Below are 27,315 nucleotides of genomic sequence, written 5' to 3' on the forward strand. Positions count from 1 at the left end.
TGTGCTCACTTCACTCATCACCTTAATAAGTTCAACGGGTATTTCGTCCGGACCTGTGGCCTTGCCATTTTTAGACTGTTTTAAAGCTGCTTTCACCTCGCTTTCTAGTATTGACGGCCCTGTCATGCAATTTATTTCTGGAAGGTTACCTCGGTAGCCCCAGAAAAGTTCTTCAATGTACATTTTCCAGGTCACCAACTTCTCCTTAATTGTCGTCGCCAGATTCCCGTCTTTGTTTATGAGGAGGTGTGTGTTTCTCTTCTTGTATTGACCAGTGGCTTCTCAAATCTTTCGGTGGATATTTATATGATCGTGTTTCACTTGGACTTCGATTAGTTTACATTTTTCTTGCATCCATGTCTCCTTGGCTCCTCGTATTTCTTTTTTAATTGTTTAGTTGATTTCTTGGTATTTCTTCGCGTCCCTGTTTTTCACTAATCATTTTTAGTTCATCATCTGCAGAATGTCATCAGTCATCCCTTTTTTATTTTTTACTCTTGTTTTCTTTCCCAGATGTTCTTTTCCCGCATTTAGCATGACGTCGTTGATATGATCCATTTTTGCTCTACACTCTGTTCTTGTTGTTTCGAGTTTTTCTCTCATTACATCTCTTACGTTCTGACGAACTACGGGGTCTTTTAGAGTGTCATAATCCAGGTTCTGTTTAGGTTTACTTTTAATGAGTTTCTTTAGTTTGAGTTCTATCTGGCCCACTAATGGGTTATGGTCTGATGAGACGTCTGCTCCTGGGAAGGTCTTCGCCTAAGTCAAGCTGTTCTTGAATCTTTTCTTAATGAGAATAAAGTCTATCTGGTTTCTGATGATATTGTTGGCTGTATCTGCAGGTGACTTCCACGTATAAAGTCGTCTTACAGGAAGTCTAAACCAGGTGTTAGCAATGGTAAAATCTTCTTCCCGACAAAATTGAATAAGTCGGTCTCCTCTTTCGTTTTTCTCGCCTAAGCCGTATTGTCCGACGATGTCTTCTATTCTGCTTTTGCCAACTTTGTCATTGGAATCACCCATGATGATGGTAAGCTCGTTTTTTTTGGTATATTTTAGTGCTTTTTGTACAAGAGCCTAGAACTCCTCGATATCCTCTTTTGGCTTTTCTGATGTTGGAGTGTAAATTTGAATGATGTTCGTATTAACGGTTCTGCTTTGCAGCTTTATCAGAAAGACTCTATCAGAGAGAATTAGCATGCTGATCACAGCCCCAGCGAATTTTTTGCTCAGAATCACTGCTACGCCATTCCAGTGATGTGGTTTATCGTTTTCCGCATAATATACTATATGCTCATCCACACAGCACTGTCGCTGATTCCCATTATGTCGATATTTAGTCTTTTCATTTTTTGAATGGTGTTGTGTATCTTTCCCCCTTCAAACATACATTCCAATTACAGATTTTTTTAACGTTCCACGTGCACACTTTTTCTCTATTAGTGTTTAAATATTGGTAAGGATTTCGTGGGTTGACGACCTGGGAAGCCTTACATTTTCGTGTTCTTCCTCCCCTGCCGGATCTTGGTATCCGAAGTCCATGATCAGTATCTTCTCTAAATTGATTAACATTATTCATGATGAATGAACTAAGGACTATTTATGAGGTGGTTTCCCGTTGCCTTCCTTCCTAGAATTAAGCTCACAAGATTTTTTTTACTACTGTCCCACAGCCTTAATCCAGTAATGACATTGCTGCTGTCTGCTTTTTGTTTTTGCGAATGGTAAAATAGTTGAGATTTTTTTGTCAGGAATACGGTGGAGATATAACATACACAGATTTAAGAATAATGGGGCTAACCACCAACCTAACTATCATGGACGACCGTGTGAGATGGAACCAAGTTGTACACTCAGCCAAGACCAATTCCAGGTTGGAGTGTTACGAGAAAAAAAAAAGAAATGTATATCTCCTCCTTCTCAGTCCTAATCTCTTTTGGGATGTGGTGACACCATCAGGCCTTTACAGTTTTTTCACGATTTCCCTCCATCCTTCCCTGTCCTGGGCCAGTTATTCGGCTTCATGTAACCCTTGGTTAATCAATATTTTTGTTTGATCTACCCAACGGCTTGAAGATCTTCCCCTAGGTCTCTTTCCTTTAACTCTACCCTCGACTATCAGTTTTTCCATCGTACCTGTTCTTCTATGAATGTTTTCAAAATACTGCAAATATCTCTGTTGTATTTTTTTAAGCAATAAATCTTTACTTTAAGTTGTTCTAATATCGACACGTTAGTGCGATGATCAATCCAAGATATTCTTAACATGCGGCGGTATACCCACATTTCAAAAGCGTCTAGTTTATTTTTATTCGCTTTCTTTAAGGTCCACGTTTCGGATGCATATGTGGCTATGGGAAAAATGAGTGCCCTTACCAGCCTTAGTTTTATGTGTATTGTTATGCTAGAATTTGTCCAAATTGTTACCAGTTTCATCATAGCGGTTCTAGCAATAGTCAACCTTCTACGTTTCTCTCTGTATATGTATATCTGTATATATACGCCTACATATTCCGTTTATACAGACCACTCCAAATATTTTGCGTAGTACCTTTTTTTTTCAAAAATCCATATATGAGAACGGGGACTATCAGTCTTCTATACAGTCTTCAACGAGCTTTTTGAGATAGATATTTATTAGCTAAGTACTTGGATAGACCATGATAACACCTACGTGCAGTTATGATCGGCCTTTTTATTTCTCCTGATGTGTTGTTATTGGGGTCAACCAAAGTTCGCTCTTTAAAAACTCTATATAAACTCTTTGACGACTTCAAAGTTTAGGTTAATGATAATTGGATCTGTTTCAACATTTCTCTCGTGTTTGTGTGTTTGTATTAGTTGGTACAAATTACTTTTATTTTGATTTATATGTAATCCCATTCGCCCTGCTGCTACTACTAGGTCTGTTGGGATTTCTGTGTTTCTCGCCGTGGTTCTGGCGTCAGCATATGATAAAATTTGCACTGATCTATAACATATCGTTCCCCTGTTGCCTAAATTAGCGTCATACATCTTTAAGTAAAAATTTTAAATATTCTATTTTTGTTTTAAGTTTTAAATATTTTTCTTTAAGAATCTGTCATCACTAATAACGTAGCAATAACATTTACTTATTTTATTTTCCCTTCAGATAGAAATGTTTTCTCTCTATTTCGTATTGAATGATTTTAAATATGTAATAACATGTTTTAAGTTCAAATTAATTAAATTTTTATTAATATGTTTTCTTTGTTTTACAGGTTGAACATTTTGATGTTGGAACAATTAATTCGACAAAACTGCATTCCACTTTTTCAAAAAATGAAAAAACTAAATAGTTTCACTAAATAGAGTATTAGTTATTTATTAATAAGTTTTGTTAATTAATTATGTAACAATACAATTAAATTTGTAAAACACTACATTTTATAGTTTAAATTTTCTTACATACTTTCCCAGAACCTGTATTGTTTTTCCTGTGGGGTATGTTTGAGTTGATAAAGAGCAAATTTAGCCAATAAAGACAAAACTAAATCTGGAGAAGAATATCAAGCTTCGGTTTCTAAGTCTTTTCGATCAATTTCGAAAGCTACCTTTCAAATAGCTTTTAGAAACTTCAAATATCTGTACAAGATTTTCACGTAATTTTTCACAGTTTTTCACATTAGACTGGTCTACCCGTCAATAAAAAACAGCTGAAAAAATCTTGAAATTTTGAAAAAAATAAATTTTCGTTGTTTGCATTGGTTGCGTTATAATAAAACGAACAAACACCAAATATACTGTTATGTTTCTCTTAGTTTTCCCCAAGATTTTAAAAAATTCGTAAAATTTTTTTAACTCTTGAAGAATTTTTCAATAATTCAAAAATAAGTACATAAGAAAACTTTTGAGAATAAAGAAAAGATAGATGATACTATCTCGATATGGTTAGTATTTGGTCTTACATTTACCATTGACTTTTGATTTTCAGTTTCACTGTCTTAATGTGTTTTTCTTCTATGTTATGATTCTCTGTTTTCGTTAGTTGTAAAATAAATTGTAAGATACTAAAAATAATGGTGTTAAATAAATCATTAAACTTACCCTAACAAGGATTGCATATCTATATTTAAAGGCAAATTCGTACCAATCTGACGACCATTAAAGGTACCTAAAAATTCAGTATAGTCTGTAAGTCTGTGTTTAATATCAACATATTAACTAGATATTTGAAAAGGGCCTTGTGGCTTTAGTGGTATATTTGTTTGTATTAATATAATGTTTGTCTAAGTTTGACCTACTATAAGATACGAGAGTGTTTAGATATTAGCTTTGCAATACATATTAACGCGTGGAGGGATGACATTAAAAAGAAAGGCATGAATTTAGCAGCGGAACGTTGAGAAAGAGAGTTGTCAATAAAAATGATTTATTTAATAACAATAAAAAACAATACCCTCGAAGGTAAGCCAATTAGACGATTGAGCCTGTAGTTACCTTCAACTAACCTTATAAAAGAAATAAATATACAGTCCACGAGCTGTCGAAGAAGCAAAAAATCCAGGGGGTAAGTTATTCTTAATCCTAAGCACAAGCAACCTGCCCAATTTTAAACAATCTGTCTTTGTTTACACTATGATAAGTTTCTAGGTGAAATTAATCAGATAATGGTGGAGCTAAAAACAGACTCGAAGAGAAAGACAAGTTTAATAATCAAACTTCAAACTTAACAGAGTATTATACACTATGTAGCTGCAACTACTTTGAATGACATAAAATAAAACACCAATTTGTGTGTCTTAACTATGCAGCGGTTGTTGCGTAAAGCACCCTATACGAGCGCTTATGTCGTCACGTTAACGTCGCCCAACCGAACAATGGCACTACCATGGAGTAAATAATATGAACAATATTGCCCTTCGTATAATTTATTCCATGGTACTCCATTGTCCGGTTAAGCCGACGCTAACGCAGCGCTACTAACGCAACGACACTAGCGCTCGTATAACAGAGTCCTTAGGCGAAGCATAGTGTGAATAGAGATAGGCATTAATGCCTTTTCGTGCATTTTAGGCCGCTCTCTATAAAACAGATTCCATAAATTTGTTTCTCTGTGTGTAGGTGTGTGTGTGCGAGTGTGTGTGACTTCAGAAAAGGGAGGATTGCATTAGGTAACCTTTTTGTCACAAATATAATTTGTTTCTGGAAGAAGGGTTATTATTCACTGAAATTTTATTTAAGTACCTGTAAAAATAACTCAGTTATTTTCTTGAAGAACCGTGACTCAATTAACTAATAAATGTAAATATTATCGCCTTTCTGGGTCTTATTTTTAATTCAGTTATGAGGCCATCAAAGCTCTAATTATGTGCAGAAACTTTGCAGAAAAAAATTTTGGATGTATACCAAAAGTCTTGAGGTACATGTGCACGGTTATAGTAAGACCAGTCATCCTATTAGGCATCTAGTCTCATTAACGCTTTAAATACTAGCTTTTGTCTCCAAAATAAGTATAATTAGGACATACTAAATTGCCAGTAGTCCTTGATATTCATTACCTTTTTCTTCTGGTGCACTCCAAACGGTCTCTATTCTGCGCCACTCTTAGTAATTGTTGAATATTCATGCCCGTCAAAGTTTTGGTATTGCAAAGCCATGGCATGGCTCTTCTGCCTACTCCTCTTCGGTCTCTTATCTTCCCTTCAATCAATAATCGTACGTAGCAGGTTATATTTGTCATTTCTCATTATGAGGCCTACAGCTAAGTGGCTGAGCATTCTACGATAAAGCCACATTTCAAAGGCTTCTATCCGTCTCATGGTATTTTATTTTATGTCCAGGCTCCAACTTTTATTGTCAATCCCTTTGTTTCACTTGCATTATTAACTCTTGCTAGTATATTTTGAAAGTCTTCCATTTTTTCTGCAATTATAACGGTGTCGTCTGCATACCTGATATTGTTAATATATTTACCGTTTATTTTTATATCAAGTTTGGCGCTGTCTTGTGCTTGTTTGAATATGCATTCAGAGTACAAGTTAAAGAGCAATGGAGACATGACAAAGACTTCTTTTAATAGTGTGGTTTGAATATTTCAAGGTTGTTTTTTGGTTCCAATAAAGGTTTTAAATTATGGGGAGATATGTTGTGTTTAGCTTAATTTTCTGTAGTCCATGAAACAATTTTTCATGCTGGACTCATTTAAAATCCTTCTAGTAGTCGATGAAACAGAGATATACTTTTTTCTGGTGATCGAGACATTTTTGAATAAACGTTTGAGTCGCAAATGGCGCCTCGATTATCCTCAAGGCCTTTCTAAATCCGAACTAAGAGTCGCTTATGTCTATTTAATCGAATTTGTACGATTTCTTTGGTATAGCTAGAAACTCTGAGTTAAGCCATTCCTTTGGTATTACGTCACTTTCATATATGTTGTGCTGTATAAGACAAATGAATATGCCTTCATTTCTAAGTAAAACTACTAAGAATATTGTTAATTAAAATAAAAGAAGCCAGAATCGAATACCTTAGTTACATCATAAGGAACAACGAAAGATATGGATTGCTGCAACTAACTTTACAGGGAAAGTAAAGGGAAAACTTTAGCTTTTCCGTAGTAGCTAGGAAAAGCTTTTCAGTAGTTCCCCTTTATCTGCGGAAGTATAAGCGATAATAGGATTCTAGTCCCATAGTTTCTGACATAATAAGGCACTACGAAATGCATCGACACTCCCGTCAGAGCAGGACATACTAGCAGAAGGCTCTTGAAATCTATATTTTGCCTGATACCCGGAGTTGCGCCGTCGTTTTCTACCACTTTGTTGTGTTTATCTCAAAAAATTAACAACAATAATTGAGAATAAATAGCTAGTTCACCAAGACAAGACCGCTTTGCTCTGGAAGGAAGGTATGGGTTTAACACAGATCCCTGATAAAACCTCACTCTCATGAACAGAAAATATATCAAAAGGACGATTTATTTGAATAAACAATTTTGTAATACTAGTAAAATTTCACATTTCTTTGTTTTTGGTTTTAAAAATGACTAAGTAAGATCATTTATGTTGAATTTACCTGTTGTTATTTCGCATAATATTCTTGGAATGCATTGAAGATCATCATTTCTGGCCACTGAATAGAGCACATCCATTATTGACTGTCTTATATTAGGAGAACCAGCCTCTTGGAAATTTGAATACACTTGGTTGGGATAGTAATAATGTGCAGGTTTGTAAATATGAGGCTTTGCATACATACCATAATTGATGTAATTTGGTATTTGATATTTCTTGGGATAGGGATTACGACTACCTTGAGCTGATAATAAAATATTTTGGCGACTTTGCATAGAGATGTTCCTAAAAAAGGAAAGAATTTTTTAACTTTAAAAAGCAATAGTGAATTTGTCGTGGTTTAATACTATTCAGGGTAAATTTTGTCAAGGTCGTCTGAAACTATCTATTGTGTTAAAAATATGGATGCTGCGCATGAACTAATATACCATTTAGTCAGGTAACTTACTGCTTAAGACACGTTTAATGTTTGTGGATGTTCTCCTAAGGTATATGTAGTAATGGCAAATGATTATTTGGAAAATCCAGATATACACCACCGTTCAGGCGGCCGTCAAAAAAATGTGGGCTTATCACATAGTCCCCAACAATACCACCCCAAACATTTATAGACCACCAAGTTTGACTATGACTATTAACAAAGTAGATATTGCTTAATGGATAGTAATGAAAATTATTCCAATTCACTGTTCTCTTTTTGTGAAATGTAGCCTCATCTCCAAAATGCATATTATCGAAAAAAATATGGCGCTATGTACTTGCTGCTGAATGAAGGCGATTTATTATTTAGCTGAAACCAATGAATCACTATGGGGTTCAGATGTTTCATGTTCTAATAATTTTTCTAGCTTTTTGCATAGTCGTGTGATTCGGTTTTTTTAATTTTGATTCAGTAAAATGAGCATGAGTGTCTACAAGCATTTTAATGAGTGAGTTAAATCTGGTGTATAATCCTTAACAATATTATAAAGGTGTTTAGCTCCGTATGTCTCATTTAGCGTTGTTTAGGACATATGATTCTGAATGTTGATTGATAAATCTTTTAGCAGCTTCTTCGGATTCTGTTGTTACTTTAGTTGTGTCAATTTGATTTTGTAATTTCTGGCCCACGTATCTCTTGTTTTTGGGATGAGTCTTGAATTGATGGTATTATGTTTTTATTATGTTCAAAATTGGTGTCGGTCCTTATTTTTTTGGATGTAGAACTACTTTTATTAACTCCCTTGTGAAATAGATTGGTTGATTGTTCTTTTGTTGGAGATGGGGTTTGAGGTAGATATCTTTTGGTTGATGTTGTTGATATTTCCGTTGTTGGAAGGGTCACATTTGACACCTTTATCAAATTTATTGGAATAGAAGAAGTTAGTGAATTATTTTCGTGGTTGTCTGTTGTAGGAACCTGCGAAGTGATATTTTGAGGTGGATTAGATGTTGGAGTAGTATTTGGTATATCAGAATTGATTAGGGGAGAGGTTTCTGATGAACATTGTGGGGCAAGATGGCCATTTTGTTTGCATTTGAAACAAAGCGATTGGTCGCTGGATAAAAATATTTTGTAACTAACATTATCATGATTGATCACGATAAAATCAGGTGTAGTTATAATATTTAGGGGTTCTATTTATACTTGACGCCTAAAACTGAGTATGTGGCTATATTCAGGATTTGGCTCCAATTCTTAAACATGTTATTGGTGACATCAATTTCAGGCCTAGGTTCTGTAGAAGATTGCTCAGTATTTCATGTGGTATTGTTGGACTAACATTAGATAAGAAGAGACGTTCTGATGGGGTGACTAGTCTACGTGCTAGAAGTACTTCATTGTTTATTTTAATGGATCCTGTTTTATTGAGAAAATCGTCAACTACAGCTTTACTGGAAAGATAAATGCATACTCGGTTATTAGAGATTCTTGACGAATAAATAATATTTTTTGGTTGAACGAGTGATCCTAATAGATAATCTTGCAATTTTGCACCATTAATTAAACTGAAGATGATGGCTTGTTCTTTTAGTGGAAATTTTGGACTAGTTTGTTGAGATGCAACAGTAGAGTACATTTGATTACTTTGAGAAGTAGGAATTTCCATTGTTAATAAATTATTATTCATCATTTAATTTTACTTGAACATTTTGTTTTAATTATAATCATATTCAAGTACGGCTCTGATTTTAATTGTTGTTGATAAAAAACCAGTCCGGTGTTGTGTTGATATGATAATTTTATTTAGATCGATTTCCAAAGTAAACATATTATTTAAATCTAATTAATGTTCTTCTACTCACGTTTTTAGGTCTTCGTACAACACTAACTTTATTATAACAGGTATATCACTTTTAATAATTTACTATGGTGAAAATACTCGTATAAAATTGCAAATATATCGACGCTGCAATTAAACACATTTTGTGGTTCGGAATCAGGTCCGGTCTCTTAGAATATACTCTTGATACAATATTAATCTAAGAATTGTTACATCTATTGCATATTGTCTTAATCTATGTTTTGTTTTACTTATTTATGGCGTAAGAATAATTTTTTATATTATTACTTAAGACTTAATTTTTCTACTTACAAAAATTGGTATTATCAAAAGGACCCTGGCACTTTTCTTATGTAAAAGTAGTTTCAGTTAAATTAGCTGAAACTTTACATAAAGATAGCTTTTGTCATGCTATTTAAAATCTATCATTACGTCAAGACTCAGAAATCAATTGTTTCTGAGTTACAGACGTTCAAAATGTCAGTTTTTAGATCTTACTAATAAATAATTTTAAAATAAATAATACATAATATTTGTAAAGTATACAGAGTTATAGTAAATTCAACTAACTTCAAGGAATGATTCTGCATGAAAAATAATGACAGTTTGCTATATAAACTTATGCCCGTAAATGCTTCTTTTTCAGAGATACGGAGTGTTGCAATTTTTTCTTACAAACCAACGATTTATTGATTGCCCTGAAACTGGTTGAGATATGCAAATGAAATTTGCTGGGTTTTAAGAGTTCATTATTGCGCAATTTTTTTTTGTTATACAATTAGGAATTTTATATTCATCATTGACGTGCATACGGGTAATGGTCTCAATTTTTTTAAAGAACAAAATGATGTGCCAGTGAGATTTTTCGAATTACAAATTTAAAAGAAATGTTCAAAAGTACCTCCCTGTGACACAAGTTACAACTCTTAGCCTCATTGGTTGTCTTATTCGTGCAAATATTCCTGGTGTTTTCTTATATAGTTCTGTAAAAGTGTTTCAGTTAAATTGACTGAAACTTTGCAAGGAGATAGTTTTGGCCATGCTGATCTAATGTTTTTTACTCCAAAATTCAGAAATCAATTAGTTTTGTCAAAAACAAAGTGGGATGTCCTTGGTAGGATATCCACGTCGATATCCCGGTGGAATATCCTGGTACCTACGTTTCCTAATTCATTATATTGAAAAATGGACTAAAACCGATATTTTGAAGGTCTTTAACTCAGAATCAACTGATTTCTGAGTATTGGAGCATTGAGAACTTTTAATCAGTATAAATAAAACATGTCTGTAAAGTTTCGGCCATTTTAACTGAAATACTTTTACATAAACAAATAAGAAAACTTTCAGGGAGGTAATTTTGAACATTTTTTGTAGCTGAGCGCCTATTTCAAATTATATTAGTACTTTCTAATATTGTTAGGTATGTTATTGTATTACATAGTTCTTTAGAGTGAATTAAAGGAATGAAAAATGCGCGTTAGTTGATTTATTTATTTGCATAAAACCGGAGCCTCATATGAAAAAAAGAAGAGAGATTTTTTGACAAGAATTAAATCAAACCTTTAAAAATTATTTTTAATTGAAAAATCTCAATGGGCGAAACATTTTTTTCTTAAAAAGAATTGAAACCTTTACCCGTATGCGCGCCAATGATGGATAATGAATAATATAAAATTCCTTATTGTATATCAAAAAATGCGCAATAACCAACTCTTAAAACTCACCAAATTTCATTTGCATATCTCAACCAGTTTCAGGGCAATAAATCGTTAGTTTCTAAGGAAAATTTCAACATCCCATATCTGGGAAAATGAAGCATTTGCGAGCATACATTTATATAGAAAACTGTCATTATTTTTCATGCAAAGTCAGTTCCTGAAGTTAGTTGCACCTATTTACTAAAACTCTGTATATTTTACAAATATATATATTATTCAAAAGAACGAAAACCCGAAGCTCTGTAACTCAGAATTGATTTTTTGATTTTTTTGTAATAAAATTATTATGTACCAGATTAGAACTATATAGATAATGTGATATATAGAATCACCCTATATACGTATAATATATAAAATATATATTATTCCAGAATATTATTCCAGATTCCAGAATAATAAATTAATTGTAATGTACACAAAAATTTGAAGGAGCTCACAATTTCTATAAGTTTTTTATGGGTCTCAAAGATTTTTGAAAGATGCTCATTGCTATAACAAAAACGACTTGTCCTTTTTCATTACAAAATGTCAAATCATTCACGAGGTCTTGGAAATAATCGATTTAATTTAATATAATATATACTGGAATGAAAACTTACCTAAAATCTTGTGCAATGTCATTATTTCCTTTATTTTCTATAGAAAGGACACTAGTTAATTTTAAACAAAATAAAAAATTAATAAACAAAAATATTTTCGAATCCATATTTACGAGTACTTTTTAAGATATTTTTATTTTGACTGCTGTTTACAAGAAGTGACAAAGAACTGATATTTGTTGTAGTTTCAACAGCAAAGAAAGTTCTGTAGGTGTAGAAGATTTGCCATATTATTTCAACCCACAGTTCTTGAAAACACTTTCGTTTTGTCACATTCGAACAAATTTACTTCATTTATATCGAATAGAATGATCAAAACCAAAAAAATAGGACTGTATGGTAATGTTTGGGCTAAAATCTATAGGTGGGTGGTAGTGAATAATTGTATAAGAAAAAATAGGATTTGAAAGGCTAAGGTTGACTTTCGAAATAACAAGTATATATTGATTTTTTGGGTTTAGTAAAATACTTTTTCTTTTTTTTTAAGCATACTTTGTATTTTATTTTACAGTAACATAATCGGCGTTAAGTTGTTTTGTATTGAAATATTAAATAATTTAGGACTACAACCTTTTATATTCTGTGGTACTTTATTACTAAAAAACAGGACAACCGCATTTTTGATGTGATTTTATTAGGAAAAGAACCTTATAATCAGAAGATAACATTATAAAATAATATAAAACCTAAATTAAAAAGTAGTTAATGAAGAATTGTCTTCGTTAACGACAATTTTATTTTTTGCTTTTAATAATTTATAAAAGGAATGGTAGATAGAAGGTACAAATAGGTACCTAAGTACTACCCAAGGTAGCAATTCCATTAGGTGGTTATATTTTGAACTATGAATTGGAATTGATTTTTCAATATTTATTTGGTCCAATATCTTTAGTAGGAGACCATCGAGAGAACTTCTCATTTATCTTTTAAAATTGACAGTTGTAAAATTTTCCTGGGAAATTATTGTTTTATAAAACACAGTGCCAGGGTGGTCTCTTTCGACTTTCAAGTGCACAATATTAGAGGCTAGAAAGGGTTCACTGTCTGTGTTCCGTTTCCTATTAATAAACGGACTTCCTTGCCCATTTTTTTAAAGTTGAAAAAGTCACATGTTTTCAGCTCATAAACAATAAGCGGTTTTAAAGAACTGCAGGTTCTTATAAACTGGGCCCATTCATGGGATACAGAAATACTCATAGTAGGTAGTTTTTTGTATTGTGTCTGCTTCGTTGTGTGTATGCCCCTTGAGTAAATATTTATGATGAATTCTAACTACTGAGGTGTCATGGACAGCCCCATATATACATATGAAATAAAAAAAATCGGTTTTGGCCAGAGCATTTTCTGACCAAAATATTACCTCTTCTGTTAAGGAAGGTAAATTTTTTACCACATTATTACAGCGTAAGCTATCTCGTTGCTACCCCTTTTTGCAATAGACTCGTCCCACATGAAGCATAAACCTTCGGCAGTATTATCATTATAGACGGTAAAATTAAATGTCCATAACTGCTTTAAATAAAACGATTTTCCATTAGTTAACATAGGTGTGGGGAGGCATTTTTGCAAATTCATCATTGCTACGGCCTCTTTTAAATTCTGCTTGCATCTTATCTTATCCTACCTTTTTAAATTGTATCTATTTTCTGCGTCATTGAAATGATCTGCCTTTTTCTTTAAAATATCTTTAACTCCATTCGGATCTGCCTCTTTCCGCCTATTTTCAAAACTATCACAGGTATCACATTACGGGTTAGCGGGCTTGAAATAAAGGTTGAACTCGGTAAAAAAAATTTCCCGATACATATTTTTCTTTGCAGCAAGTTCTTTTGCATACTCCTTCTGATTAATCCACTCTAAATATAATTTATACAGTATTGTTACGTTTAGTTCTGGATTTAAATATTCTCTTGCAGACCCATTGCGACAGTAATGACTTTCAATTTTTGGGAAACAATTTATGTGTTCCATAACCAATTGTTTTGCCTCTTCTGGAATTAGGTAGTTATGTACATGGTGACTGATTACTAACCCAGCTGCATCATTAACTTTCTTCTTTATTGAACTTCTAACTATTTTCTCAGACGTAGCAAGTGTAGTTGAAAAAATAACTTGCACACCCTTGTTTTAGATCCGTTTCAGAAGAGAGTGTAAGTCTAAGAATGCTGTCTTCGGTCCTTTTGATTTTCATTTCTTGGACGTCTTCTGCTAACAGTACCCACATCAACTGCTTGTGCAATAAATTGTTTTCTATGGTCTAAGTATATCTGGCTTTTCCAGAAACTATTAAATATTTGAGTTCTTATATTATCCTGTTTATTAGTAGTACATTTAAACCTACATAATCTATTGCACGAGGGACCTACTTCTTTAGCTTTTTTCAATTTATTTTTAAAACCTACATATTCCTCTCCTAATCGTCTCTTCTTATTTATTACGGTACGTTTCCAAGTTGAAGGCTTCTGCTTTCTCTTTCTAGTTTTCTTTACAACTGTTGCTGTTGTATTTTTCTCATTCACTTCAATAATGTTATCGATGTTCAGTTTTTTGAATAGCACCTTTCTGTAATCATGATCTTGAACACAGGTATTGGTTGGATTTTGCTCCCAATCATCACTGATACTGCTATCATCTAGTTGATATGTTATGTCATCCAAAGAGTTGTCAGAATATCTACTACAAGAAAGATCATCAAATATGTTTTCACTCCTAATTTCTTCATCCAGGGAGAAATTTTCATTGGCAACGTCAGAATATCTATGTACTACAAGAAGGTTTAGCAAATATGTTTTCACTCTCAGTTTCCTCATCCATGGAGAAATTTCCATTGGCAACATCATTACACATAACATAAACATGTTTTTTTTATTAGATGAATCAGATTCAGGCACATAAGTAGAGTGAACATTAGGAATGTCTGAAAAATAACAATGCTTCAATTATTGCGATACTCCTTAAATAGTTTTATTAAAAATTAAGCTCTTGTTATTAAACATGAAAAAGTAGGTTAAAGTGTGTACCTTCTTTAAGTTACTAATGTGTGCAGGATGGGTACAAAATTTTGAAGATTTTCACAGTACGCAGAAAAATGTTCACTTACCTTCATTGTTTTCTTGTAAACACATTTTTACCATCTTCATTGCTTTTGATTCAAACATTTCTGGTTGTTCTTTATTATCACATTAATCTCGATAAACAAAAAAGTTACTTTTATCTATAAACCATGCAAAAACATTAGCTTATAACCTCGATTTTTACACAGCTGACAATCGGTTGTCCATAGAGTACTACCACATAAAGCTTTTTGCAACAAATATAATAGTGAACATCCGACTTGCAATTTTAGTAATATTACCTGGACAACCACCTATTAAGCACCATACGAAAGATAATGCCTTTAAGTGTATTATTGGCTGCATACCTTCATTTACTGTGGACTTCCATCCTTTCAATTCTAACGAACAGATATGTTAGAATCAAAAGATGCAAATAGAGACGAAAGAAGAATAAGTCCTTAGGAACAATACTTGTATCTATCACCTACCGGTGAAACTTTTTCTCTGGTACGATAAGCTATCTTTATCACTTTATCCATCACAATTAGACTGTGTCTAATTGTGAAAGCGTAGTCCTAATGTAGTTCAGGAAATAAAGCTCGAAAAAAGTTAAAACCTCGCAATTTTTTCGTCCTGCATGGATTGAGTTGAAATTTTAACAGAAGGTAGGTGATAGCCCAAGGATCAAAATCTATATCGAACCGAAGTGCGCTGAAGGGTTTTAGGGGTGAAAACTACCCCTAATTGTCAAAAATTATAAAATAACATATTAAACCTGAACATGGGTAAGATTTGGTTTGAATTAGTTAAATAATGATTATTTTATACTTTTGAATAGAGTTCCATCATATTTCAACCCTAAAAAGCAACCCTTGTTAGAGATTAATGTAAAAAAATTACTAATTCTAAAAAAATGATTTCGCCTTGGATCGATTTGGATAAAAATTTGGATTTAAGCTCAACTCACCCTCTGCTTTATAGTTTATGTCATGCCGATGAACCCTGATTGTTCTTATGGGTGAAAACTACCCCTAATTTTCAAAAATTGTAAAATAACATTACAAATCTTAAGATGAGTGAAATTTGGTTTGGATTAGTTAAAGAGTGATTTTTTTATACTTTAAAATACAATTTCATAAATTTTTAACCCCTAAAAATCAATTGTTATGAGTGCTATAGGTGAAAACAATTTTTTGCCAAAATTTTGCAACTTTTCAACTTTTGAAAATCACCCTTTACAACATTGCAGTTTTTATAAACTAATTTAATAGATATAAATTGAAAAAAGTAGAATTAAATACAAAAAAATTTATCAACATAAAAAGGCACCATATATTCTTATACATTTACATAAATAGTTGAAAATATTTACATTTATAGGTAAAACAATTAAAATATTAATTTTATTCGTCATCAATTACATCTTCATCGTGATCTATGTCATCCTCATCTTCTTCAATTATTGGTGGACTATTATTGCACCCTTAACCTGAGCACCCAGAACAAGTAGAGTTACAGTATAAACCAACTTTTCTGCACCCACATGAAACGCCGCATCCTTTTTTGCATTGGCAAAAAATAATTTTCAAAAGTTCATCGGGTGCAGGTTGTTTGTTCATGCGTACGGGTAATAACAAACCATCTTTGGAATACCATCCCCAATCTGTTGCTCTGATATTTTCATTACCAAGCCACTGTTGAATTTGGTAATAGCATCTTTTTGAATGCTCATCTAAGGCATCAACAGTGGGCAGAAGGGATGATAGCTTAACCGCACAGTTTTTCGTTGTAGCTTTGATGAACTGTTCGTACCGCATCTGCTCGAGAAAAGCTTCCAAATCTTTTATTTTTTGTAGAGGTTTTTAAGAGCTACAAGGATCTGTGAATTAAATCTTTTTGGAACCCTTGGTTTTTAAATGGGGTGAGTTTAAAGGGCTCGAAAAAGATGGTGCTTGATCGCAAATCGATGCTTTAAACGGCTATATCTCGCCAAATATTCATTGTACAACAAATCTAAATAAAGGAAAATTTTAGTCATTAAAAAAGCTACAATTTAGTACATTTTTATTTTTTTCATATATTCAGTATTTTCGGGGATATTTAAAAAAAGAAGGGTAAAAAATATGAAATTGTAAATCGTTTCTCGCTTTAAGCTGCACTTTTTCTAAAACTAAACATTTTAAATGGGTCAAACTTCTCGGACGTATTAATAATACATGTACAAAGAGAATTACAGAAGGGTGAAGATCGATTTTAATTATGGGGGTCGTTAGGGGTTGTTTTCATTGATTTTTTCGTAAAAAAATGAGGTATTGACCTTATTGTCATCATAACTCACTCAATTTTTAAGCTAGAGTCTTTTTTTATGATAGGTCTATTTATGCTCTTTAAAAAAGGTTGTATGAGTTTTCTTCCAAAAATGCATCATTTTCCCGATATTTGACTTTGAATCTTTCAAATTTGGCATTTGAAGAAAACCGCTGAACATTGATAGGCCGTATTTCGGTTCCTATTATATCGCAAAAACATTTTAAAAAATGAATTGTATTTGTCTTTTTAAAAGCTACAAATTTGTTCTCTACAATTTTTTTAATAAAATGCACCATTGTCGAGTTATTCGCGAAAAATCGATTAAAAACGTCGATTTTTCCGTCTAAAAGTTGTTACTTTCAATCGCGAATAACTTGAAAAATATCAGTTTTACAAAAAAAATGTATAGAAAATTTTTTGTTTAGAATCACTTTTTTAATCGAAACCTGTGTTAAAACGTAAAAAAAATTTTTCACCCCCGAGATGGGGTGGCAACCACCCCCAAGGCTTTATCGCACTTTGGTTCGATATAGATTTTGATCCTTAGGCTATTACCTACCGTCTGTTAAAATATCAAGTCAATCCACGCAGGACGAAAAAATTGCGAGTTGAAATGCTTCATTTCCTGGACTAATGTTTTTCTTGTTTTTTTGTGAACAGTTCTACCTCTTGCACTTCTGATGAAGCCAAAAATATATAATTGTTTTAATTCCAGATCGACAGAACCTGAAATATATCAAAGGAGATAACGGTTTGAAAGAACTAGTTTGTGAGTAGTTGTTATTCTTATTATTCTTAGGGTAACTACTCGTTTTAGATATTGGCAATCACTATCGCAATCACCATTTTATTATCAGCTCTAGATAATAATTCCGTAGTTATTATATTAAATAAAGTTCTTGTCATATCATTGTATTAGATGATTTACAAAAATTTTTTCAATAAGTGTCAGTAAAAAAACCATTAGTCGCTAACAATAAGTTCAATACAGTAGAACTGAAATCTACACGTACAAAAAAGCATAGAATATAAAATGCAGGTCATATTCAACTAAAGGTATATTATAAATCAGAATATAATGAGAGTTCCTGACCTACATTTCTCCCCTATGTACTTTCGAAGATGCACAAAGAATGCATTACCTCGAGGGAGAGGATGGCTGCAAATTTAGAGCGCAACTTCAGGGTTACGATGCTTAAAAAAGAAAATAGGGTTTCCTTGATAACGAACAAAATCTGTGTGCACTTTATGCACTCTCGTTAAATCAAACGCGTTTCTTTTAATCTAATGAGGTCAATGGTACTTCGTCTAAAAGCAACAACTACGCGTAGTGCCAGGACTGAGTATTTATTATTTTTGTCTCTTAAGTATCACTTTTTTACCTTGAAATATGCGCTACAGTTAAAGAAGTTAAAAAGTCCCAGATAGAAAGGGATTCTAAATGAATTACTGGTATACAGGAAAGAACGTTTAGGCCAACGGTTGATATCTTCTTACGAGGAATACAAGCGAATAAGAAACAAAAAAAAACGATTATATGGACAAGTAACACTCAAATAATTTAAAATGATACACTATTAAAACGGTATACATAATATTATTGACAAAATTGTTCACTACGTGAACTTGTGAAATTGTGTACCAGACAACACCCTAATATTGATCATTTGTAATGTTAGCATTTCGTTTACCATACCAGGACCTGAGGATGCATAATAAATTGTAGTATTCAAAACTTTTTATTTATTTCTCTTTACTTAAATTCTACTGTAATAGTTTATTGCAATCAAAATAATTCAAGCACTGGGCTAATTTTAGTTATAATTGTTAAACCAAAAAACCAAGAAAAAGTTAAAAGACACAAAAGATTTACATACACAACTACACAATGGTTTATACTTTTTTTTTTTTTTTTTTTTTTCGTCTTTATAGAGGGGGGGTCTGGAATCTTCAAAAGACATCTCAGTCCAGGGCGCCGCCTGACTAACTTTAGTGCAGGATTCGTTCTTCGTACTCCCGGCGATAGTTCCCGAGGTACTTTAAAATGCCCTCTCGTCGCCGAGTCTACGCCGGACGCCTACCTGCTAAACCAGACCCTCCTCTGTCATCCAGCGATCCGGAAGCGGAATGGCCGCTGTAAGGCCGGCATCACTTCCGAATCACTACCTTTATTCATTCATTCTCCATTTATACACATCCACACTCTATTCATCAGCAAGGAGGTTCCCTGTCTCGTTCCAGGTAGCGCGTAGAAGACACTCATCGCTCCTAGTTCGGCATTATTTCCAGATGGGCATTTCCTCCTTCCCCACAGTCTGACTCACGCATTCCAACTCACACAGTGTGACCCACTTTTCTAGCTTCACCTTTCAGCATCATTCACTCTTACCTTTAGCGTTGGTTTAGCAGTCTTTCTTCCTCTTCCTTTTTCTTGATTACTGCACGGATATAGCTGTGTATATTAGTCCAAACTAATTTATTTTCAATCATTCTCTCAATCATTTCTCTCACTGTAACAAAATTCACACCTGTCTCTCTCTCCATTCTGTTCCTTTCCACTATCCATCTGCTGCAATCTAACATCGTATGTGTCACAGTGTCCGAGTATCCACAGTATAGGCATTCATCTGTATCAGCCTTTCCGATCCTATAGAGGTAGGCCCTAAAACACCCGTGTCCTGTGAGCACCTGCGTCAGGAAATAATCCAGTCGCCTGTGGCCACAGTCCACCCAATCTCTTATGTTTGGGATCAGCATTTTCGTCTACTGTGCCACATCTTCCGTGTTGTTCCATTCTTCTTGCCATCTTTCAACTGACCTTTCCCTTTCCTGTCTTTTCTCGGCCACAGTAAGGTTTGGACCTCTTCTCTCATACAGCTCTTTTCTTTCCACCGCCAAAACATGCAACGGAACACATCCAGTGATGGTCCATAAGGCTGCCGCAGACACAGTCCTGTAGGCGCATGCCACTCGCAACAGACTTGTTCTGTCTACTCGTGTCATGAGACTCCTACAGGCAGTTATCTCATTGTTTATACTTCAGTATAAACAATGGTTTATACTGAAGTATCACAAAATAGACGAGCTTGCTGCGAGGTTGCAATTCTTATAAATAACAAATAGAACAACGAAATAATGAGCTATATAGTGAACTGTGTTTATTAGTCTAATTTATTAACTTAATTTATTATAAAATATTCTAACACTTAGTTTATTAAAGTATTTATTTGTACAATATTACACTAATTTATTTCACACTATAATTATATAATTTATTTACAACATTTATTACAATTTATATTCCCGAAAATACGCCCATTACATTTCAAAACTCGACTCAATATTATTATTCAGACTGGCTCACACAATAAGAATTTCTCTATATATATTTATTAACCGTTGTTCTGGAATCCCTTCGAAGCGGACGGATGTTGATCTGTGCTGACCCCTGAACTGTTTCGAACGGCATGGAAGAAGACCGGTTTTATCGTAGAGGAAACTATTAGAAAATTCTTATTAGAAGAAAGACCTGAGGAGATGGTTCGACCGCTCATCCGCAGAAATTTTTCGCGCAGCAGTTTCCAAAACTACAATTTCCATTTGGATCGCCAACCTTCGAAAGGAGACGGCGCCCTATGAGAAGTAGAAGAATGCGTATTTAAAGAGCAGTAGCATAATTATGTGAACCACGTCAAGAAAGTAGAAGAAAAAATGTTTGAGGTGGACAATTTGCTATGGTTTTTTTTTTATTATTTATTCTCTTGAGAGAATGAGAATGGGTGACATAATTCTCTTTCCTGATGTCACCCAATATGTAGTTTCTTCGAATTTTTAATAATTTTAAACTGTTTGTACTTTGTCTCGTGTTGTGTAAATGTATCAGTTAATGTTTATGACTAGACTTAGGCAAATATGCAAATTGCATATTTTGCATATAATGCATAAAAAATGCAAAAATGTCCAATTTTGCATGTTTTTATAAAAGTGAGCATAAAGTGCATATAATTTGAAAATTTGGTGTTAACTATATATTTTTATATTCAAACTTACAGATAGCATGAAAATGCAAATATTTAATTTTGTTTTATAATCACTTGGTATTCAAATTCTTGATATAGTAACTAATAAAAGACAGCGGCTTATATTTTTGTCACGTTTTGTCCTGGAATTAAGGGTTTGTGTTTGCCAGTTTATGTCTCTAGGTAAAAGTTTTTATTTTGACGGTCAGTTTCACTTGGTTTCACTTTTGTTGTAAAATTGGAGGCGTAAACAATGTGTATTTTAATTGTGAATAATTATTGAGCTTTGAAAATGCCGAAAATAAGCAATATTTCAACTTGGATAAAACCTTACAAAGAGCTATCTATAGATATGGATAAAGTTTATTGCTCATGTTGTGGCAAAACTGTAAGTACATACGTATTATTTTATATTTAATTTTAAAAATTTACACGGTGGTACAAACAAAGATTTTAAAATTGGAGATTATGTTTAAGAGAAGTACCGACACAACGCTAGTTCGCAATAAATCGATGTATTTTTTCTTTTTTCAAGCATTTTTTAAACTCCTTGCGATAAAAAATAGGATACCTATTTAAAATTCAAATCATTCAATCTACTGAAAGGTCGCTAACATTTTTTTTTTTCTAACAATAGCATAGTTTGCTTTAATTTTGCTAAAAAAAACATATTGTACCGTTTATAAATAAAACGAGCGGTTCGAATTTATATAAATATATTTATTTATAAGTTTACAGTTCGGTAATATCTTAACAACTAAAACTAACTCATAACATCGTTACATATATATATATATATATATATATATATATATATATATATATATATACCAAAAGTATTATTCTAGAATAATCCAAAGTAGTCCCACCTCTAATTCGCCTACGTGACCGGTTGTTCTCTCTCGCACTCGATACATCGCGAAAGTTCTCGAAGCGTTTTCGAGATGCAACCGTTACATGAGCCATGCCGAAAGCATGTTCGTAACAATATATATTGGACTTAATTAGGTGCTTTTAATTTATGCTCACAGTATTTTTTCTTTAAATGTAAACAGAAAAGACCAAGAGCCTCTTGTAAATATTTGGGGGTTCTTCTTTCTTGTACATACATTTCGTGACATTTTCCAGATTACTACACCGATTTTTATTTGATTTCATTTAAATATTTTAATTGTTATGCAAAAACGGTTCATTTTTAGTTTATTTCTACAATCTTAGATTTTAAAAATGGGTACAACTATAGAATATTTATATTCTTTTTTAGATTTTATCTGAAAACAAATTTCAAATAGATCAGCATGTCAGAACCGCGAAACATTTAACTAAAAAAGTAAAAACCACATCTGGTGAAAAATATCAACCTTCAGTGTCCAAGTGCTTTCAGTCAAGTTCCAAAAAACAAACCAAACAAGAAATTTTTAACAAAGACTTGTGTCGTGTATTAGTATCTTCTATTATACCGCTTTCAAAATTATCTAATGAAAACTTTAGTTATTTTTTAAAAAATTATTGCAAACAAAACATTCCCAGTGAACGAACTCTAAAGAGAAATAATATCAAGTTGTTATACTCCTCAGTTATCCACAACATAAAAGCCGAAATAGGTAATAATTACTTTTACATATGTGTGGACGAGACCACTGACTCGTCAGGAAGATACATTGTGCACTTTTTGATTAGTGTACTTAGCGATGAAACCTTTCCAAAATCGTATTTAATTTCCTGTAAGCAAGTGGAAAAAACCAACGCTTTAACAATATCACGGTTTCTACAAGAAGCATTAGCAAACTTTTTTCTTCCTGCTGCTGTGCCTAATGATAAATTATTCCTTATTTTATGTGATGCCGCACCATATGTGGTGAAAGCAGGACAAAATTTAAAAATATTTTATCCAAACTTAATACATGTCACTTGTTTAGCGCATGGAATAAACAGAGTTGCGGAGGAAGTAAGAAAATAATTTCCACTAGTTAACAGTTTAATAGCGAGCGTCAAAAAGGTATTCCTGAAATCACCTGTAAGAATACAATGTTACAGAGATATGCTTCCTGCTGTTCCACTGCCACCGCAACCCATTTTAACACGTTGGAGAATATGGTTGGAAGCAAGCTAATTTCTATGCTGATCATTTTGTTGATTAAAAAAAATAATTAACCATTTTACGGATGATAGTTGCCAATCTTTATTGGAAGCTAAGCAAGCCTTTCAAAATAACATCCTCTAACAGCAACTGTCATTCATAAAATCAAATTATAGTTTTGTCCAGAAAACTATAACTCAATTAGAATCCTCAAAATTATCATTGTTAGAGAGTAGTTTTAATAAAAGAATTTGAGTCTTTGTGTCAAAACGTTAAAGGTACTATAGGAAAGGAAATTTTTCAAAAATTTAAAGTAACCATGGAAAAACATAGTGGTTACCAGGTTCTTTCTGAAGTAGTTCAAGTACTAGCTGGGACATTTTCCGAACCACTTAATTTAGAACCATCTATTAGAGTAAATTTGAAAAATGCCCCAGTTACATCAGTTGATGTCGAAAGAAGTTTTTCTATTTACAAATATATGTATTCAGATAGAAGCTATAAGTTTTTATTAGAAAATTTTGAACATCATTTAATAATCTATTGTTACCACAATTCAAAATAATATTTATATGTTAAAATAATTGTATATGTTATGTATTTATAATATTTAAGTATTTTGTAAATAAAAAAATATTGTAAATATTTTTTATTACATGCATATTTTCTAGATAAATATGCATATTTTGCATAAAACACTGCATATTTTTGCATAAAATACTGCATATTTATGCGCATATTTCATACTTTTTATTTGCATATTTGCCTAAGTCTATATGACATTCACCATATATTGTTAGATAGCCTAATTTTAACGAAATGCCCCTGAAGATGCTGTAGGAGCGAAAGTACTTGGGCAAGATTTAATAAAAACTGTGCTTGAAATCTGCGTTTTATTTGATTAAAATTCATTTATTCGAGCATTCAACCTTATATTACTTTATTCTTAATGTATTATTATTTTTAAACAAAGTCCAAAACAGGTATTGTGAGATGATTAAAAATAAGAAAAAAATCAGTCGGCTTCCAAGCATCCTTTTAAAATAAATCCTTTAAGAGACGAGAAGAAAAAACAAAAAATATATTCAGGAAAATTTCAGAAAGGAAAGATCAAAGTGAAAGAACAAGGCCGGCGAGATGATTAAACATAAATTTTAATAAAACCATTTAGTTAAAAAAAATTAATTGGTATGTTACCGAAGCAGGGCGAAAAGGACGTCTATTGTATATTGTTCGACACTAGAGGGAAAAATTGTGGTATAGGGTTAGATTAAAGTTAAACTTAAAAGCTCAAAGGTTTGGCTGTAATTAAAAAGCGGCAAATGATAACTCATTGTCGCCAGTATAGACGTAAAGTCTTAAAATGAACGTAATAATAGGTGAACGCTAACAAAAGGATCTTTTGAGAATCTGCAACTTCAAAGTGTCTGTCGTATGCGTAACACGTTGAATCGGGACCCTCTTCCGTTTATCCCTTAATTCCGAACAAATCCTGGCTTGCATATAACAGAAACTGGGGCTTACCGAGGTTTTTGTTATGCCTCAGATATTGTTCTTTTCGCAGATTTAAGGGAAATCAGAAAGGGCACGTCGAATTTATATTACTCGCTCAAATGCCCTTTAACATGCCGATGTCATGCAAATAATTGCCAAGATTTGTTGCCTACGACGTTAAAAAACTTTATCACTTTATCGCTTTGGAAACCTCTCCGATTGTATTAATATTTCTTTAAAAAAACTTATTAATTCAATATTTTTCCTTCTGTGATATTTTTTAAGATACCAGTTTATTAATTTTGCATTAAACGTGTTTAATTTGTCAATGACATGTCTGATTGCTGTTTTGTATATTTTAATTTTGATGTTTTTGCTGATACGTCTGTCGTAGTTTTGGTATTTTCAATATGCTCTATTGCAGTGGTTCTCAACATATCAACCTCGACAAATTTTATGCTGAAAATAAGAAAGCTGTGGAAGCATCATACAAAATAGCACTCCTGATAGTCAAAGACAAGAATCCACATACTATTGGTGAGTCACTAATTAAACCTTGTTTACTTACTGTTTGTAGTAACGTACTTAGTGAAGACAGTTGTAAGAAAGTAGAAAAAATTTCTCTCTCAAACGACACAGTAAAACGTAAAATTTATGACATAGCTCTGGATTTGAAAAATCAGCTATTGCAAAAATTAAAAGATTCACCGTTTTTTTCTTTGCAGTGTGACGAAACAACTGATATTTCAAAGCATGCACAGTTATTGTTTCACTGTCGATTTATTGACAGAAAACGGTTCCTGGAGGAAATATTGTTTTCAACATCTCTTGAAACAACAACTAAAGCCATTGACATATTTTCTGCTCTTGAAGATTTTTTAGTAATCAATGAACTTCCATGGGAGAAAGTAATTGGCATATGTACTGACGGGGCTCAAGCCATGACAGGATGTCGATCTGGATTTATGGAATTGACAAAAAAGAAGAACCCTAGGATAATTGGTTCTCACTGCATTATTCACAGACAAGCTTTAGCCAGTCAGACTTTACCTGAACCTCTCAACTTCACAGTAAACTTAGCAATTAAAATAGTTAACCACATCAAATCCAGCGCATTAAACACTAGGCTCTTTCAGGCACTATGTCCAGAACTGAATAGTGATCAGGAAACCCTCCTGTTTCACACAGAATTCCGGTGGTTATCCAAAGGAAATATGCTTGCAAGATTATTCAATTTAAAGTCAGAAGTTGAAATTTTGTTAATGACTTCAAAACAAGAAGATCTTTACAGAAGATTTTCAGATGATAAAAATATCTTTTACTTGGCTTATTTGTCTGACTTTTTTGAGACACTTAATGTCCTAAATCTGAAGATTCAAAGCCGTAAAAACCTCTTAAACACTTATGATGCAATTAAATGGTTTATAGAAAAAATATCGCTTTGGCAACGCCGCCTTCACAGTTCCAAGCCAAACTTTTCCTCTTTTCCTTAACTGAACGACCTCCTCGATGATATTCAAACCCTTCCACTACATCGAGTTTCGGATTTGAAAAACGTCATATCACGGCATTTGGAAGAACTGAAAAATCAAATTCGAAAGCAGATTTTGCAAACATGGACTTGGAAGAATTTTGGTTACCCTACTTTCCTGTTTACCCAGAAGTGGCTTTAGTATCTGCAAAGTTATTAGTCCAGTTTTCATCCACATATCTTTGCGAATCTGATTTTTTTGCATTGGCGTATATAAAATCAAAATACCGTTCAAGGCTGGACGTTGAAAGTGACTTGAGTGTGCTCTGACACAGTTTCAACCGAATATCGAAAAACTTGTCAAGAACAGACAATGCCAATCCTCTCATTGAAAGTGCAAAAACACTCATATAAGACTTTTAACTTTATATGCGTATTTGATTTTTTGATTATTATTTTTCTCAAATAAATAAACAATGTTAAGTTTTAGGAGACATCAAATAAACTTTCGTATTTAAATATATCAGGATTTTTATTTTGCATCCCAGCTTTTGCTAACGTAGAATTACCATCGACAGTTTCAAATATCACTGTTCTAACTTAAACCTACCAATTATTGACTGGAGGGGAGGCGTGAGGTATCTTCAGTGTTCAAAGGGGGTGCCAGTGCTAAAAGGTTGAGAACCGCTGCTCTATTGCATGTTTTTACTCTTTCAGTTATCTCTGTGATCCTGTTGTTTAAGCTCTCTATTGTTACACCTAGATGGTTAAATCTCTCTACTTTTTGGAATACATTATTCACTCTTTAAATTACCTATGATGCAATTTTTTCTTGAAATTAACGCGTACTTCGTCTTTTCTTCATTGATTTTTAGGTCTTCTAATTTTTGCTTTTTCTATCAATCATTGATGCGTATACTAAGCTTGTTTTGTTTCCTGCTGGTATTACCATGTAGTCCGCTCCATCCAGTGGTATGTTAAAAAGTGTAGCAGATAGGCTGTCACCTATATTAGAGTGGATTCTATTGAGTGTCCAACCCTGTATATATGTATATATATCTTCTTCTTCATGTGCCTTGTCCGTTCCGAACGTTGGCAATCAACATGGCTATTCTGACTTTGTTTACGGCAGATCTGAATAGTTCAGCAGATGACAATCCGAACCATTGCCGCAAGTTTTGGAGCCACGAGTGTCTTCTCCTCCCTGGACCCCTTCTGCTGTCTATTTTCCCTTGAATGATCAGTTGTAGTACTCTATATTTAT

General features: G+C 33.0%; 2 protein-coding genes across 2 annotated transcripts in view; one reads left to right on the top strand and one right to left on the bottom strand.

The window, feature by feature from the left end:
- The window catches only part of LOC140451836 (uncharacterized), a 30,387-nt gene extending 18,616 nt beyond the window's left edge, over positions 1-11,771 (bottom strand). The window contains exons 1-3 of the mRNA XM_072545734.1: positions 11,622-11,771; positions 7,042-7,325; positions 4,072-4,138 (exon numbers count right to left, since the gene is read on the bottom strand). Of these exons, the coding sequence (XP_072401835.1) occupies positions 4,072-4,138; positions 7,042-7,325; positions 11,622-11,728 (458 nt within the window). The 5' untranslated portion in view covers positions 11,729-11,771. The remainder of the gene's footprint in view (positions 1-4,071; positions 4,139-7,041; positions 7,326-11,621) is intronic.
- A 13,219-nt stretch (positions 11,772-24,990) lies between these two features.
- LOC140451735 (protein FAM200C-like) lies at positions 24,991-26,073 on the top strand. Its single transcript, XM_072545578.1, has one exon. It carries the CDS (start codon positions 24,991-24,993, stop codon positions 26,071-26,073), a length of 1,083 nt encoding a protein of 360 aa, XP_072401679.1.
- The last annotated feature ends 1,242 nt before the right edge of the window (positions 26,074-27,315 follow it).

Source organism: Diabrotica undecimpunctata, chromosome 10 (assembly GCF_040954645.1).
Source record: "Diabrotica undecimpunctata isolate CICGRU chromosome 10, icDiaUnde3, whole genome shotgun sequence".
NCBI classification, from domain to species: Eukaryota; Metazoa; Arthropoda; class Insecta; order Coleoptera; family Chrysomelidae; genus Diabrotica; species Diabrotica undecimpunctata.